Here is a 17,734-nt window from a genome sequence, read left to right as displayed (position 1 = left end):
CCTATTGTTTCAGGGTTTTTTCCATAGCGTTATACTAAGTTGTGTGTCATAGTTCTTTCTATCTTTACACATACACAGAGAACATAGCAAGGTACTTCAGGTTTTTTATTAGCACTAGTTTGGCAATCACAGCGTGAGTGAATTTCCTGAATTTCCAAAAACTCTTCTCTTCCATTGAACTAGTTTGTTAGGTCTTCCTTCTCAGCAGAATTCTACCTGTAATGCTGGTTTTCAGATTCAGGGTCCTTAATAGATTCATGTAGAAAGTGGATTGTTTTGATTGAAATTTGGTAATATCCAAGTGATGATACAAATTCAGTAGGAGAGGGCCCTTCTGCACTCCTAGAGTGCAAGAAACTCCTAGAGCACATGAAACATCCATGCAAGAAGTGTGTTAAACAAAGGCCCAGAACATGCACAGATGGGCTGCTAAACCTGTAAGAGCAACCTGCTGATTAATAAGCCGGAAGAAGAGATTTTAGGCTTCAGCAGGATCCTAAACCTAAGAATTTAGTCGAAGAAATGGGAAGAATACAGTGAATCATGATCAGCTGAAAGCACCACCAGGCTTTGACACAGAGGTGCTCCATGAACCCCACCAGGGTGCCTTAGACTGCCTAACTGTTAGGGTATGTTCAGCTTTTCTATATGAAGGAGGGAAATCAGTAAAATATTTACAAAAGACAGAAAACAGAGAGCAGCTGTAATAGACTAGTAAGTTTTTGCTAAATAGGAAAATACTGTCCCTTAAGTCACATAAAAGTCTTTATGGCTTCCATGGCACTGTAAACTTGTATCCCTTTTTAGTAATACAGCCTGAGTGGCAGTACTTCAGGCTAATCCACCAAATTTCAAGCTAATCCACTTGCCTGATCACAATCTAGGCCTGCTAGACCTTGACCACCTCTCAGATTTTCCAGAATATCCTTCTCCTGTAAAGTATATATGATATTATGACCCAGAGAGTTGTTGCAGTGAGGTTTTGAGTCAGATGCTCTGCATGGGATTGACTGTCTTGCATCTTCCACTTAAAAGGGAAGTAGTTTGCAAACACTTGGTGTCCAATGTAGACCAGGATTGAGTTCATTCCTGAAAGGAAGCACAGGTTATTCCATATGAAAGAGCTGGTATGGGCTTGCTTCAGAGCAAACAGACAGAGGTGTGCCAGGCTTGTAAATGAGAGTGACACCAAGATAACAGCTAATGTCACTCACCCCAAAGATGCTACACACTCTTTCCAAATGCAGTCTGAGGAGTTCTCTCCCCCAAAACACGTATTAAAAGAAATAAAAATAATCTCTGTGCTAAATTGAAAATACAACCAAACCAGTATGCTACTATTATATTAATAAAGGAGAATAATAACAGTTACTGTTTTCAGGGTGGATGAGTGCCAACCAATCTGGTCAAATCTGCTGCATTTACATACAAATGCTGACTGCCCTTCAAAACTCTGGGGTTTCTGGTAGGACCTATGATATCCTGCTGTCACTCTGCCTATTTTCCTGTCCAGACACCAGGGATCAAAGCTGCTGAAAAGTCCCCTCTGCTGTGGCTTTGCATTCTTTACTCATGTTTATTGTGTGCCCAGTGTGGTTAAAACCACAGTGGGATACATAGTGAAATACACTTATCTAAAAGCACAGAGATACAACCTACACAGCTGCCCAGGGGATTTAGTCTTTACATCTTCAGAAGTGGTATTACTCTGCTGACAGGCCTTTGAGTTTCTCATTAGGTTACACAAGTCTCAGCAGTCCCTTCCAAAACCAACTTTGAACAGCTGTGGTAGTTTGTTTGGTACTAGGCAGCTGTTCACTGGGACCTTGACTTGATAACAAACTCAGTCATTAGGCAATAGCAGCTTTCAGCCCTCACTTAAAGAATTGATTCTCCCTCTCTCCTATGTATCTGGTCTCAAGTGTCTCAGTTCTATGCAGAGGTTTGGCTCAACTTAATCAATCTGGAATCCTTCAGGTTCAGTCTAAATCCCTGCTTTTTACAGACAAAGGAAGCACAGAAAACAAAAGGATAGTATCAGTGCAGAAAGCATCATAATGCTTCTGATGTGATTTTACTGACCTGGGTATAAAAATGGAGCACCTGACCACCATTTCTTGACATCCACAAGGTAATATATCAGCAATAAGAGGATGAAGGCAAAGCAGCTCATGGTTGTCACATATGATATTGACCTACAAACATTTTCAGTGGAAAGAGTAATATTTAGAGAAGTATGTGATACAGATATCAATATACAAAAGGTAAAACATTCTCTGAGCTGAAATAGTACTTTAACAAAATCATGTAAAATGTTCCATCTCTTCACTTACCATAAGTTCTTGTTTATGGGAATAAACCCTTCTTCTTTAGAACATTTTGTCAAGATAGCAGAAATAATTCCCTGAAACAGAAATCCAGTAACGTTTATGTAACCACTGCAACATTTCAGAAATATTTGCATTGCATTAAAATACATGACTTGTAAAGAGCTACATAACTATCAGACTTACCATTACTATGCCCCATATCATGAACCGACTCATAATTTGTTTGGGCTGGTCTTTGTAGAACAAAGTAATTTTTCCTGCCTTATAAAAAAGAAAAAAATTAATGCTCATTAATGTAAATACATTTTAAGAGCCAGATATATTTTCCACCAGCTACCTGTGCTAAGACAGACCATGAATGGGACTTCTATCAGCCAAGTGGCTGAAAGGCTCAAAATGAGGACTCTTTGTCAAGAATGGACACAAAAGGGGAAAATACATAAATGCAACCCAATCAGCAGTAGAGGTGCACCTTTTCTCCCTTTCTTACCATGTTAACTGAGGAAGGGAACAAGCATTTTTATTAGGTCAACACAACATACGTTGAGCTCCCTCTCCCTCGGTAATGATTGCATGAAGGAACAACACTAGAGCCAGCCCCAAGAGCTTCTCCACAGCTCCCTGACCTGCCCAGAGCACATGCTTCTTTTCATACACCACTAAGCAATGTGTCCTGATAATTCACTCCTGTCACACTTCTGTTCCAACCTCTGCCTCACAGATATTCCCAATCAATTTTTACCCAGTGCTACATGTGGTAACACTCCTTTCCTAGAACAAGAGTTCCAGTTTGGTTCACAACTGGTGCACTGTCAGAAAAGCCAGCAGTGCATCAAAACTGCATCAGTAAGTGCCATATTTTAAATAGTTGTGAGCATTTGGTGTTGGTAACACCAATGTGAAACCCTGCATCTCTCTTGTCAGGGAAGGTAAGCACACAGCACCTGTGCAAGATGGCTATCACTGCACACCCAGCAGAAAATCAGCAAGGGACAGCAAGTACATCTCTAACTTTTGAAACCCTTACAATGAAGCTGTGAAGTTTGTGTGTCTCAGCCTTATTTTCCAACATAGAGAGCCAGCCTATTCCCAGAATAGCCCAACCTTAAAACAGCAGGTGGCTATTTTGCAAGCTTCTTGTGTCCATCCCTTACAAAAACTAAAACTATCTAAATGCAAGCTACTGCCATGTTAGCTTCCAGTTCTCTGGCACTCACCTCAGGCTAAGTCATCACGAAAGCATTGCTCTGGAAAAGGTTGTGTTAGAACCAGTCTCGGCCTTAAGTAAAGAAACCCAGTTGCCTCCCCACTTCCAAGTTTCCTTCAAATCTCCCCATTAAAGCATGCAGCCAGAAAGAAAAAGAGGTACCTGCAGTCCCAAAAATGCCATAACAATGCTATTTATGGTCCCCAGGATCCCTTCAGGATCATATGGCATTGTTGATTGGTAAGTCACCTTAGAGAGAAAACAGCTGTTACAGAGCACCCAAGCAACCAAACTCCTTTCTTTTAAATCTCCTTGCACATATCATTCCTAAGCCACTCCTGACATACTGCAAGCCAAAAACTACTTACGCCTGAAGAAGGATGCTGATACATATGCTTTTCTCCAAGAAGCAAACGGTCAATGTAACCAGCTGCTCCTCCCGTGCAGTTGGGATACTTTCCAAAGTCCCCAATGCCCCCAGGACCGAGATAGCCCCTAGGACAGAGGCAGAGAGGTTGTAGCACAAAGTCTTGTTACAGTCCAGCTGCACAGCCACTGGCCCACTGACCCAGCACACTAAATGCTCAATGTTTTCCCAGCTAGAGGCACACATTGATGACATTGCAGTGATAATACATTGCTGTACACAGACCTCGGGAGATTTTAATCCTCTTTTTTAAATGGAAAGGAAGAATGACATCACCTGTATAACACCTGGTACTTTAGTACCAAAGTAAGGGAAGTTTTTTTCACATGATGAATGCCTCTTTTAACCCTGCTGGCCTGAAAGCTCTTCCCTTCATTCCTTCCCTATCGCTAATAAAATGTACCTTCTACTCAGTAGAAGAGAACCAACCTGATACCTTACATTAAGTTGTCCAAGTGCAGTCTTACCTGGGACAATCTGGCACTGGTAACAAGAAGGTCAGGCAGAGCCAAATTGTTTCTAACACTAGAATGAAAATCCACTGTGGCCAGTAGGGGAGAATATCCTGTAGAGCAGGGAATTGTCCCTCCTGCATGAGATGGAGGGAAGGGGTGTTAGCTGGCAAGTAAAAACCATGCCCCTGGGAACAAGCTGTACTTCCTGGCAGGCAGTCTTGTAACCCAGATACAAGAGGGAAATGCCATTACAAAACTGGGTTCTACCAGTAGACTCTTCATTTTCAGAAGCAATTTCCAGACACTTAGTTACTTGGGGCAGGGGGGAGAAACAAACCAATACAAAAGCCCTTAATGATTTTTAACCTAAAAAATGTCAAAAGGAATTTTGATTCATTTTTGAGTACAACAAAAGCCTTTTGGGAAAACAAACTCTAGAAAGGCCAAAACCCAGTAGTAGTTTCCCCTGCTGTGAAAAAACCTTGCCAAAATGAACTGGGCAAAACGCAGACTACAAGATTCAGCATAGAGATGCTGTCCCTGGGCTTCCTTGGCAGTGGAAAAGTCATCAAAAGTGTCTTGGAATGCCTGTTTTTAAGGCTATCGGAATGGACTAGTGAAATCTTCAAATACAGTAAAACTAGATGTGACAAAATGGGTGCACATACCCAACACTGACCCCTGCGAGGTCACACTGCACTACACATCATGTAAGATGTTACAAGTTTTCTTATAATTTCTCATGTGTTCTTTTTGCCCAAACAAGAGCAAAGGCTCCCAAAACCCTGCTCCAGTATCAGTTCAGTTGTCATCCCCAACGTAACTCACCCATGTTCCACTATCAGGTCTTGTAAACAGGAGTTCAAGAGCAGCAACCACCAGGTATGTGAATCCCAGCCTCTGGAGCACCCCTGGAATACGCAGATTATCCCAGGACACTGGAAAACATGCAAGCAATGTGACAGAGGAGCAGAGACAGGCTCTGCTGTAAATACAAACGATGCTTCTTCAGGGAGAGCTGAGATCCACTCCACCTGCAGGGTACAAGGGACACCTCCACTCTGCCATCCCAATTTCCTGTACATCATATTCCCAGGAAAGTCAAGAGACTAAGACAATCAACTAAGACAATCAACAGTGGTTGGCACAATAGTCTACCAGAGAGAATTGCATCAGTGCAGAACTGAACAGCACTCCACAAGATACCATCAAACTGACACAGCTGACAGTTTTTGCAACAGCCCAGCCAAGGAGGCAGGAACAAGTTACAGAAATGCAAGGAAGAGAGCAAGTTCCACTCACAAGGTCCAAGGCAGTAATTGGGATTCACAACTATGATTCCCAGCAGGATTAGCACAAAACTCCTCCAGAGGATTTTTCTAAGCACTTTCCACTTGGAACTTCCCCACCTGAGCATGGAGCCCAGTGCCAATGCTATTGATGTCCCCATGATGAACACAAACCTGGAGAACAGAGCAGAAGGGAGATGGAGCTGAGAGATGTCTCATAACATGTATGAGTAACAGCAAACACTAAAGCTGACAGAGCAGCCTGCACTTGCCCAACAGAGATGCATGCACAGAGTGGAACATGGTGATTTTATTTCCTCTGATTGCTAGGAATTCCCAGGCTACTGAGCTTGCACTATGGGACACTTCTACCTTTTTCAGTGGTCAGCTGAGGTAGAGTTATAATTGCAGTCTGCTCTTTTCCAGCAACTCATATGCTACCAAAAAATTCCATTACCCAAAATTAAATTAGCATCTTCAGAGTAGTCAAACACCAGCTTCAAATCTATGATGCAAATTCAGAACTGACCCACTCCTCCCCTCTAGATTAGGTTCACAGTCCAAGTCCAGCTCCCTACTCCAACAGAAACCCCAGCTAGTGTAGAGGCATGTTAGGGGCAGATGGGATAATTGCTTCCCCATAAGACCATTCTCTGGTTATAGAAATATTAGCTTTATCCAAAATCTGCTTGGCTCTTTTATCTACGGATACACACCAGTCCAGCTTTGACTCTTGTCAGACTGGCAGCTTTTAACACAGTGGCATGGCATTAAGCTTTTCAGGGATACTGCACTTCCACTGGCAGAGTAGCCCTGGGCCTTGTGTGTGGGAAGGAGGAGGATGTCAGGTGCCAAAACCACTTAGCTCTTCTACTTCATAAGGGTTCTGTTGTTATTTGTAGGGGCAGATTCCTATTTGTTTAACACAAATTCATCCCTCCAAGTACATTTCCACATGGAGGCAAGGTGCATACAAAGTTCCACTTGCAATGTTAAATATAAAGAATCACTTGATACAAAAACTATTCTTCAGGAAAACTTACCATGGAAACACCAGATCTGCCACTGTTAATCCTACAGAGAAATATGAAGGAGCACATTATTTACTTTGAACATTCCTCATATTTAACAATATTACTGTTGATTTTCTAGAAGGAATTACAGGCTGCTAGCAATTATTCATGTCCCAAAATCTAAAACATGTTATAAACAAAACCTACAAAGAGCTACATCTTGCTTCACTGCATTTGCTATTCTTCAAGAAATAGGGTCAGAACTGATTGCTGTGCCTTGGGAAAAATTTCAGGGATGGGATCTTTGCTATTCTGCACTAGGGCATTACAATGCCTGACTTCATCTCCATCAGCTTACTAATCAAGGCATTATGTTTTAACAGCACGGAGCAACATCAGCTTGACTATGGTCATTAAGCAACACAGGAAAGTTAGAGATATGACCCTGTATCACAAATGAAAAGGTTACACACAGACTGTGATGTGAAACCATCCTGTCACTGCATGATGAGGAGGACCATACACTGCTTTGCCCATTAACCAACAGGCAGATGCCCTGCTGAAGCAAACCAGCACAGCATCCCAGCCTTCAGCTGAGCAACAGCTCATTGCAGCAGCTGCAACACCAACCATTTCTAGACACTGCTGGAATTAAAACCCAGATCTCAATTGTACTTTACCATTCCAACTCTCGTGTTTGAAGAACCAGTATTTTCCTCCTCCATAGTTAACAAACACCATAATTACAAGAGAGAGCCTAAAAAGACAACAAAACCACAAAGCACCTCATGTTGATGAAATACATATTTATGCACATGAAGTTAATGATTATTACTCCCACTAATGCATTTCTAACTCTGCGATTTGAATTTATTTTATTTTTAAAGCAAGACTTCCAAGGTTTCCAGCTTTACCAACCAGTAAGCCATGTTTCAAAAATCATGGGTGGTGGTGAACCAAGGCCAGCTCCTTTGCATAGCATTTTCACACTGAACACGTCGTTCTTTTACACCCTCTGCCACAACTAATGTTTCCTTCAATTAGAACAATTACAAAGTATTTTGGAAAATCTGAGAATTAAAATCTTGATTAACTTCCAAATAAAACAGACCCCCCTTGAACTGTCCAACTGCTCTATATTGCCATGCACTGTAAAACCACTGGAAAAATCTCATTCCACTTGGAAAAGCTGCTTTTGAGCAAGCTCTTAGCTCACCCTCGGAAGGTGTCAAGGGAGCGCAGCCGCCGCCGAGACCCTGTGCTCCAGGACTGCGGGGCAGGATCACAGTTAATGGAGTCCATGGTGTTCGGGGATCCAAGCTCCTTCGGGAACAAACCAGACACATCAACAGCAAGTCAGCAGCTGCACCAGCTGACTAGGGAACAAAGGATAGTAAACTGCAAAGCTTCACACATACTGTCTTTATTCTCACTGTTTTCCTTTTGTCTACTTCTAATGTCTTCCTGGCTTCACCCCATTGCAATAATGTCTGCAGGTGCTCCAGACTCTACCTTTGACCCGGCAGAAACAACAATACAGTGAAATGAGCCTGTGCTTGAGACTCATCAGAGCTGGGTCCCCTCCATATCAGCCAGAGACTTGCTAACACTTTGAGTACTGCCTTACAACAGAGCTGAGCAGATCCAGTTGCTGTCTCTCAAACAGGACCCGCCCCAACCCATCAGCACTTGTCTGACACCATGGAGAGAATGTTTTGAGAGCTAAACCAGTGGAAAAATAATCCTTTTATACACAGGAGTGGCTTCTTTGCAACTGAGTTCCCTAAACCACTCTGATCAGACCCAGTAACAGCATAAAGAAGGAGACATCACTATATCCCTGTGACAGAGATGAGCTACAAGAACTGCTGTAGAGCTCTGCTTCCAAGTCTTTTGATTCTAGACAGGTTTATTCTTAGATATGAAGCCCAGACTGTGATTAACTATCTGCATTCTAGTATGAAATAAGGATCACACAGAAATGCCAGTTCTAGGGGTGCCAGAGAAATTCTGACTGCATTTTTTTGCTAAAATTCCTGCTGTACTGGAGGCAGCCATGAAGGCTGAGATTTTACTTACACTGACTATGTCAGAAAGGGACAGTATTTTCACCAACACATTTGTTTCAAGGGAACTAAAGAAAACACAAAGCTATATGTTCAAAACTTGCAAGAGCTTTACAGGGAATCCACTTGCATGGATTTTAGCATGGATTCCAGTCTAGCACTCTCAGTTGACATAAAATTGCCTATCTGACATCAATACAAGATTTGCTAATGGGAACACACACAAGGGGAAGATGATTAGTAATAAACAAGATGTCCAGATAGTGTATGTTTCTCAGAGATGAAAACACTACAGAATGTAAACTAAACATAACTGTGGTCACTCACAGAGTTAATCATACGATCAGTTGCTCTGGGATTCAGTTTCTTGTAAACCCAGTTTCTGACTGGATCAATTCTGAAAATGAGTAACAGTTTAAAACACAAAACAAAGCCAGAAGTACTTTATAGTTAATTTCATCTTAATAGAAGCTATTTAGCAGCATAAACCAGAAGTTTGGACAGTTCCTACTTGTTTTTACAGCTCACATAGGTAATACTGAGATTCAGCCAACACCTAGGATCTCAGTTAAGTCCAGCTGTGGAAATACACTGGCACAAGCTCATGTTTGGGGGTTTTATTCTCAGGTTGCTTACAGGCAAGGATGAAGTACACCATTCAGTAAAGGGTAGAAGGTTGCATTTGTTACCCGCACTTTGGTCCCACTGCCTTGAATTACTGATCCAGAACTAGACAAGGAGCAAGGGACATGAGGGTGCAGCAGGGCGTGTTTGAGCGTACAGTGAACATCAGCTGTTCTGCACACAAACTACCAAGGCTACAAGATATCCCTCGAGTGAAATCGACTGAAATCGCCACAGTCTGCATTTCTTGCCATGTGTGCCACAACGTGTACATGGCAGATCCTGATAACAGGATCTGATCTCCAAGCAGGGTTACAAGTAGTGCTCCAAAGCACTACCACACTGAGATGTGTGATCTTAAACTGGCATGTGCAAGGAGGAAGTTCACTTACTTCATTAGAAGGCGCCCAGCAATCAGGATAGCAAGAATCCCCATGTAAACCAGGAAAGCAAAGAGAATAGCTGCATGAAAAGAGAAGAACACAACTCTATAAATGATCTAACAAAACCATTCAGCGACCTGGGCTTGGCCAAGCGTGACAAAAACATGACACAAAGCCCAACTCACTGATTACCATACTACCTTCTCCATGCAATATGCATCCCAGAGGAAAATAAAAACCCTCAGCAAACGCCCCAAACTACCCAACACAAAAGCAGGATGGTTTCAAAGTGCAGCTCAGTGACTCTACATCTCGGCATAAAAAGAGCAAAATAAAACCACATTGCATCACAAGACACTAGTGAGAGAAGAGCTGACGTGCTGCAATACTTTCTGAAGAAGAAAGCAGAGATATAAAAACAGCCTCAACATGAAGAAGATGGGGAAAGGGCAATACACCTAATTAGCAAGCATGGAGAATTTTTCTTTAGTTAGGAAACTGGAAGGACTGAAGAATAATGTAATGTGAAAGAAAAGAATGGAACAGATATAGACAAGAGTTTGAAACAGTCCTGGATAAGAGATGAACAAAAAAGAAAAAATATCGGGTTTTAAATTAAAAGTGCAACAACAAACAAAAATCCAAACACTATGTAAATTATTTTCCATTTTGTGAGAGAAGACAGAGGGAAGAAGAGGTAGGATTCTGTGTATATACATAAACATGCAGGGAACTAATATCTCCCTCCAGACACATACCCACTGATTCTTCTGTACTAATGTCTGCTACAAAAATGTTGTAGGCAGACAGTAATCATGTGAAGAGGCCTGATCCTGGTCAGGACCTCAAAATGGGTGTATAAAACATAAGGAGGCAAGGATGTTGAGAAAGAAGAGGAGCAAGCCCATGACAGCTCTTCAGCACAGCATGAGTGGCTGCACAGGCTTCTTAGGAAGCTGGTTCTGCTGGGAGACATGCGCGTTGCAGAATGAAAGGGAAGAACAGAGCTCTACATACGGAGGTAGCTGTTGATAGGGCCTTCATTGATGATTAGGTCACAAGAAACAGTTTGGGTGCTTGTACTTAGGGTCTTTACCACAAGGGAGTAATTGCCAAACTCTCCAAAGTGATACTGAATCCTGCAAATGATAAAGGAAACGAAACTTGGTGAGCCACCCCCAGTACATGCAGGTACCCCCGCAGCACTCAGAAGGGCTGTAAGCCTGAATGCTTTAGGAAAGACAAGCCAACAACTTGGGCCAACACTGCAATTTAACATGGAACTTGCTTCTTTCAAGCATTACCCTCCCTGGCCCAACATCAATTCTTTACCACGTGCATCATTTGTCTTCTTGAACTAGAGAATCCCTGCAAGAGAAACCAGGTGCTCGCACATGCTGCCTCAATGAACACGGTTTGGCTCCTGCTTGCACCTAGATCCTTTCAGCATAATTCCAAAGTACACTGTTCTTACAGCAGTGGGGTGAAGACTGAGGTCTAGGTAGAAACAGGTGGGAAAAAGGAGGCGATGAACAGGCAATGAAGAGGCGCGTGGCTCAAAGGGAAGAAAAAAAAACCTAACAACAAACCAAACCAACACAAATACAGGATAGAGCTATTCATGTATTCCCTGGGGACTGGGCCACCTACTTGCAGAGATCTCTGTCACCCACAGAGCTGTTGAGCAGCAGGGTGAGTGGATGCTGGGTATCAACCATTACCGACGCCGTGCCTGGTTTGCTCAGGCTCTCGTTGCTTGGTGGGACAAACGCCAGGAACTGATACAAGCACTGTGGAAGAAGAGGGTGAAGGGAGCTCATTAGTGCCAAAGGAGAGTGAAAGGGGGTTCTGCCTTGCATGGTGGCAAAGACAAGGAAAGATGCCAGAGGGTTGGAGCATCTCCTGGTGCGGGAGTTCCCTGCGTGCTGCTCGAAGGTAAAACCGAAGCGAAGCGACATGACGAAGCCGCGGGGAGAGCGGGAGAAGCCGAGCAGCCCCGCGGCGGGCCGGGCTGTCGGAAGCGGAGGCTGGCGGTGACCCCCGCCCGGCACGGCCCCTCACCTGGTGGCAGGAGCCGGAGCGGGCGGCGAGGTTCAGGCCCGGGGCGGGCAGCTCGTTGCGGATGAGCAGCAGCGCCTGGTCCATGCGCCCCGACCGCCGCCGCTCGGCCGCCGCCCCGCCGCGGGGCGCGGGCGCGCCCGGTCCGTCGGGCCGCGAGAGGCCGGGCGCCATCAGCAGCGTGCCCAGCGCCGCCGCCACCGCGGCCGCCAGCGCCACGGCCGCCGCCAGCCCCGCCGCCGCCATCGCGCCGCGCTCCGCCCCGGGGCGGGGCCGCCGCCGCCGCCTGGCGCGGCCGCGCTTCCCGGTGTTTTCCGGGGTCAGCCGTCCCTGCCCCGCCGCCCGCAGCTCGGGCCCGCCTGCGCGCAAACGCGGGAGAACGCGCGGCGCGGCGAGCGTCGAGCTCGCAGCCGCCCTTAGCACGTCCCGCCGCCAGCGTGGCCTCTCGCCGTAGGCTGCGGGCTCCGGACCGCGGTGCCTGCGGGGCGGCTGGCCAGCCGGCACTGAAAAAGCCGTACAGGCGTTCATCCCTGGGCTGGAAAGAGGGTCCTGCTTAGCCTCCGCCTTTCACGGAGGATGCGGAAGGCACGGCCATGGAAAAGAAACCGCATTTCGTTAGGAGGGAGTTTCTTCCCAGAGAGGTGCCATCCATCTCACTGGCGTTACTGCTGGCGGCCGTCCTGCTCCTTAATGCCCTTCTCTACCTGTACCTCAACAAGTTTTACATCTCTCTGGGACGTGTCGAAACGGACCACGGCCTCTGCCCTTTTGGGCATTTCAGATTCGGAGCGATGAAGAATTGTTCCCCGTGGCTTTCCTGCGAGGCCATAAATAGGGAAGTCAGGAAACTCAAGTGTGTTGGCGAAGGTGCTGTGAAAAAGGTGAGTTTGGATTTCCTTTCTTCTCTCCTCTGGATAAAGAGCTTTCACAGTTTGCTGGCTAATTCATGCCAGCACTGCTGTTATGATTATCCTCTCAGCAGCTAATTACTGTAGGCATCCAGACCCATATGGCTACTGGTAAGGTGAACACAACAGGTACGAGAGCATGACCTCGGCCACCTCTCTGACACCAAAAGACATCCAGCTACACAAGCAAAATCACAGATTGGTACAATCATGGCAGAGTAAGACTGGCTATTTGGGTGATATAAAATAACTTAATTCATATGTGTTGTCCATTCCAAAGAAAACTTAGGAAATTGTGATGTAACTATGGCATCAGAAAGGGCTTGCTGTGACAGGTACATGGCTCTATCTAAAGCTGACTGTAGCTGGTGACTGTAATCTGCCATTGTGATTAACCAGTCACAGGAAGAGGTCAGCAGCAACTGGTAGCAGTTCACAGAAGGCTCTCCACATGTCTTATGTGTTTCTTGTGTGTTCTCAGGTCTTCCTTTCTGAGTGGAAGGAAAAGAAGGTGGTCCTTTCACAGCTCACCAACTCAGAGCTGAAGGAGGACTTTCTCCACGGATTGAAGATGCTGAAGGCCCTTCAGAGCAAGCATGTTGTCCGGCTGCTTGGCTACTGTGAGCAGCAGTTCACAATCCTCACCGAATACCATCCTCTTGGTTCACTGAGAGGCCTGAATGAAACTCTCCACATTCCTAAATACAAGAGCATGAACACCTGGCATCGCAGGCTGATGCTTGCTATAGACTACGTGAGTGTCATTCGGTACCTGCACAGCAGCCCCCTGGGCACCTTAGTGATGTGCGACTCGAATGACCTGGACAAGGTTCTCTCCCAGTATCTCCTAACAAGTGACTTTCATGTTCTGGTTAATGACTTGGACGCTCTGCCTCTTGTGAACAGGAGTGCTGGCAGGCTGGTGAAGTGTGGTCACAGGGAGCTCCAGGGTGAGTTTGTAGCTCCTGAGCAGCGTTGGCCCTATGGAGAAGATGTGCCATTTGAAGATGACCTCATGCCTCCCTATGATGAGAAAACAGACATCTGGAAAATCCCAGATGTCTCCAATTTTTTCTTGGGCCACGTTGAAGGAAGTGACATTGTACGACTGCATCTGTTTGACATCCATGCAGCGTGTAAGAAGAAGGACCCGGCAGAACGGCCCTCTGCCCAAGAGGTCTTAGACACCTACAAGAAAGTTTTAACTCTGCTTATTCAGGAGGCAGCTATGCCTGGTACTAGAGAAATGTTATAGTGAATCACAAGGCAAACAACATACTGATGTTTTAAATTGATGTCCTTCCTATTTATGTAGCTTGCCTGATGGACAAAACCTCTGTCCCCAAAACAGAAGAAAAGAACAACTGAACCTGTACCTCTTGATTAAAAAAAAACAACAAACAAGCCCAATCCAAGAGCTGTCAAGCTTTCCATTGGCATGTTTAATCTACCATTGGAAGAAGAGGAGGGAGAGAAATGAAGTTGCGTGGGTGCAGGGGAAATTTGTTCCTTAAGAAATGATAAATTTTCATTCGCAACATTTACACAAAAAAATCTTAAAAATTACAGAAAACTGGCTAAAAAATGTTAGTCTACCTTAACTTGTTAGCAGAGGACTGGAGAGCAGAGACCATAGCATGCACCCCACAAGCTTTGGCCAAAGCCTATGTTGTATCCACAAAATCCTCATCTACTTTCCCATGTAGTAAAAGCAGTGGTCACTTAGAAAGGAGTACCCCACTTCACTTCAGATTTTGGTGAGCCCCAGTGCCAGAGCTGCAGTGGCAGTCTCTCCCTGCTGGCTGGGGCATAGGTTGTTTTTGGAGCCATAATGGCAGTTGCTCTATGAGCCCTTAGCAAGTGTGTGGCCACTTTTGGAAGCAAGAAGATGATGCAGATTCTGAAGAGTCTGCTTCCATCACAGGTTCTCGGTTTTCAGGCCTTTGTCCAGTGGTGTTTTCAGATGGGCTCTTTAGAGATGAAGCTGTCAAATGCAAGTCTCTTGCTCCTCTGTAATCCACAGAAAGGCTGAACACTTTGGAAGAGAGCTGAGGTGTGTCTTTTTCTTTTCATTCACTTATCCTTGCTTAATGTCATCATGATTTGATGGAAAGAAGGATAACAAGGAACTGAAAGAGAATATGACTTCCACAGCAATGAGCATTAAACACAAGCTTTGGAAAAGAAAATTCTCGTTCTGCTAAAAAGTAGCCTTCTTTGGTGTGCTAGGAAAAAGCTTGAGGTAACCTACATGGCTGTAACAGCCTGGTACCAACAGCTGGAGAGGAAGAACAATGAGCCTTAATCCAGCAATAGGCTCTGTTTGGTGGGACTGGGATCCAGGATGTAGTTCTCTTGGGGAAAAAAACAGGAATAATATGAATGAGAAACTTGGACTCCACCATTGTCCACCTGAGGACTTTCTGTGCTGGGACTCAATCTTTGAAAGGCCTAAGAGACAACTTCTGTGTTTTGACCTGAGAGGAGATGTGCAAGCAGTACACTGTCCTTTTTGAAGAGTTTGGTTCTGTTCTTTTCTGTGCTGCTGTTCCTCTTCACATAAACCAGCCATGTTCCGATTGCACTGAGATCATGGAGTCATTTCATATGTATAATGTTCAAATCCTGATAGCAGAATTTTATTATAAATGGGAAAAATTTTCTGCAAATTAGTAAATTCAGTCCTGATATCATACAATGCCACCAGGAACCCTTTAAAAGCTGCTGATTATGCCTTTCCTTCCGGCCAGTCTGTTTTCTTAAGTTAGACTTTTTCCATTTTTCACTTATCCATTCCTTCCTTGCAGTTTTCCTGCTCAGGTTGTCAGGAGACAAACCTCAGAAATCAAGGTTTCCAAAAGATAGCAGTGATTGTGGATATGCTTCAGGTTTGTTTTGGACTTTGATTCGAAACACCTAAAAGAAGCATGTTGTAAATGCACCATCCAGCCCATGAACTCTTGACTTGTTATTATTAGGGTTAGATTTCTATAGTTCCAGCATGAATACAGGATGTGCAACAGTTGGAAAGTCTCCTGTTACAGCTCCTTGAAGCCAGGGGTAAGGCTTTAAAGGGCCAAGAGTCAAACCTTTTGCATGTTTCTCCCACAATAACTTGTTAACTTTTGTTAGCCATCATGTACACTTGAAAGGGAAATCTTCATCTCATGGCTGCAAATAACCATCCCATGAGGGGTTTATGTAGCAAGGACAGACAAGAACCTGACAAACATCTTGTGCTGGTCTTTCTTGGTTAAGGCAAGTTTCTGCTTGCTTCTGCTGGGATTCTTCCCCTGTTGTGTACTGTTGCACCTTGCAAACAGCCATATTACTTTCACAGAGTAAAAAAAATGAGAAAAAATTCTGGTTCAGAATAATTATCTTGCCATGGAGATGATTCTGTGTTCCTGCATTAAATAGTTATAATTTTTTTAAGAAAAGGTGTCTCCCTAAACATTCACCCTGAGCAGTGGCTTCTCCATGAATCGTTTCTATTCCCTCTTCTTCAGCTTGTGTGTTGTCCAGCATTGTACTTCAGCAGGAATAAATCAGATTTGTTCTGAATACAGCATTATGGACGTGCAGTTTCTCTTTTGGGATGTTGTTTCTGTCTTTGGGGAAACGCTAGATGGCAGCATGAAGGCCAGTTTAGTGTTAGTTATTAGCAGCTGGCTCTGAAGCCCAGACATAGCCAGAATCTAGCCTTGCAGCCAGTATTTTCCTAGCAAGCTTCCATAAACTCCTTAAAGATCTCATTGTGTTTGCTTTAGTGAGTCTGAAGGAACAAGACAGATAGATACAGGGGCTGACCTGTCACCCTCAAATGTCCATTTCTATCTCAGCCTGGTGAGACCAAAACCAAGTTTGTGTGTCACCTCCTTCCAGTCTTTCAGTAAAATCAGATGTTAGTACCCCGTGCATCTTTCTATTCTTTTCTGCTAGCTCCTTCTGCAATCTCAAGATTGCATGAATCCAGTTCTTCCCACATTTCCAACTTCTTTTCCCTTAAAGGGAAGAGGCAAGACATCACAGAGAGGGGAAAGAGAGGCAGGACAGCCCTACATGCAGTAGTCTTCCCTCTTTCCACTCTCTTTTCTGGGCATTTCAGTCTTTGCCACCAATCACAGCCTTTGATAAACATTCAGGGACTTTGCTGCCTCAATACAAGCAGCTCTTGTCTGTCTAGTGGAAAACATCAGAAGATGAAGGGCAGGAAGAGGCTGTTCACAGCTGGGAGCCTGCAAGTCCCTCTCTGCTCACCCACACCCCAGCCAGCTCTAGACCAGTGGACATGACCTCCTGTGCTAAGAACTGCCACAGTTCTGCCTGACCTCAGCAACAGCTGCTGGTTCTTATCTCAAGCTCAAATCAAGTGTCCCACATTCCTATCCTTTCTCACAAAAGGTGCTTCTCTGGGGATGGTCATTGCCATATTTCTTACTGTATTATTGTTCTTCCATCCCAAAAGTCCAGTCAAAGAGATTGCACAAATATGCAGGAGAAGGACAGCTACTGATGCTTATCTGCTTCAGAAAACTTCAGAGGTGGTTCCCCAAACCACACTAGGTAGTCATTGCCGAGGCAGATATGATTCCAGTTATTCTATGGCATTTGTTTACTGTTCTTGGGCGTTGGTTTTTCCTTTCCTTTTTGCCTGTGGAGTTTTTTCCCATTGGCATGCTAAGAACTGATGGCTAGGTCCTTGAGACTGGGGGTGGGGGGAGGGGGAAGGTTGGGGGGAGTGAAGGGAGGGGGAACTTCCCTGGGTTTTTGGGAGTTCTTCTCAGAGGGGGGAGGCCTGGACACCGTGAAATTAGAAACAGGTAGAAGCAGAGTGGGGAGCAGTTGCTCTCTCTTGCTCGCTCTTGGCTTTGGAGGAGGAAGGTCGCTGTTACAACCACCATCCCAATGCCGGGAGCTGCCTCTTCCTCTGCTGCTCGACCCCCACACCCCGGGCCGGCTAGGACGCCCTCC

General features: G+C 44.9%; 2 protein-coding genes across 2 annotated transcripts; one reads left to right on the top strand and one right to left on the bottom strand.

Moving 5' to 3' along the window:
- Positions 1–91: 91 nt before the first annotated feature.
- HGSNAT (heparan-alpha-glucosaminide N-acetyltransferase) lies at positions 92–12,113 on the bottom strand. Its single transcript, XM_056490627.1, has 17 exons — positions 11,856–12,113; positions 11,445–11,584; positions 10,812–10,933; positions 9,804–9,873; positions 9,115–9,184; positions 7,938–8,044; positions 7,402–7,478; positions 6,752–6,782; positions 5,722–5,882; positions 5,248–5,357; positions 4,432–4,553; positions 3,906–4,032; positions 3,700–3,786; positions 2,514–2,591; positions 2,334–2,404; positions 2,083–2,195; positions 92–1,089 (listed from the first exon to the last, which is right to left on the bottom strand). Exons 1-17 carry the CDS (start codon positions 12,096–12,098, stop codon positions 908–910), a joined length of 1,911 nt encoding a protein of 636 aa, XP_056346602.1. The 5' UTR covers positions 12,099–12,113; the 3' UTR covers positions 92–907.
- On the top strand, positions 12,107–17,446 carry POMK (protein O-mannose kinase). The gene is made up of 2 exons (XM_056490629.1): positions 12,107–12,733; positions 13,242–17,446. The coding sequence occupies exons 1-2, from the start codon at positions 12,446–12,448 to the stop codon at positions 14,013–14,015; spliced, it is 1,062 nt and encodes a 353-aa protein (XP_056346604.1). The 5' UTR covers positions 12,107–12,445; the 3' UTR covers positions 14,016–17,446.
- Positions 17,447–17,734: the final 288 nt, after the last annotated feature.

This window comes from Oenanthe melanoleuca, chromosome 4 (assembly GCF_029582105.1).
Source record: "Oenanthe melanoleuca isolate GR-GAL-2019-014 chromosome 4, OMel1.0, whole genome shotgun sequence".
NCBI lineage: Eukaryota > Metazoa > Chordata > Aves > Passeriformes > Muscicapidae > Oenanthe > Oenanthe melanoleuca.
Note: the sequence above shows the minus strand (reverse complement) of the source record. Positions and strands in the feature narration are given on the sequence as shown.

What these genes read in the sequence shown, in the direction of transcription:
- HGSNAT (XM_056490627.1), bottom strand. Translation starts at nt 12,098, where the DNA reads ATGGCGGCGGCGGGGCTGGCGGCGGCCGTGGCGCTGGCGGCCGCGGTG. An exon ending in GGTGACAGAGATCTCTGCAA is followed by an intron (nt 10,934 to 11,444) that starts GTAGGTGGCCCA and finishes TATCATTTGCAG; the next exon opens with GATTCAGTATCACTTTGGAG. An exon ending in GCAGATCTGGTGTTTCCATG is followed by an intron (nt 5,883 to 6,751) that starts GTAAGTTTTCCT and finishes TCTGTTCTCCAG; the next exon opens with GTTTGTGTTCATCATGGGGA.
- POMK (XM_056490629.1), top strand. Translation starts at nt 12,446, where the DNA reads ATGGAAAAGAAACCGCATTTCGTTAGGAGGGAGTTTCTTCCCAGAGAG. An exon ending in GCGAAGGTGCTGTGAAAAAG is followed by an intron (nt 12,734 to 13,241) that starts GTGAGTTTGGAT and finishes GTGTGTTCTCAG; the next exon opens with GTCTTCCTTTCTGAGTGGAA.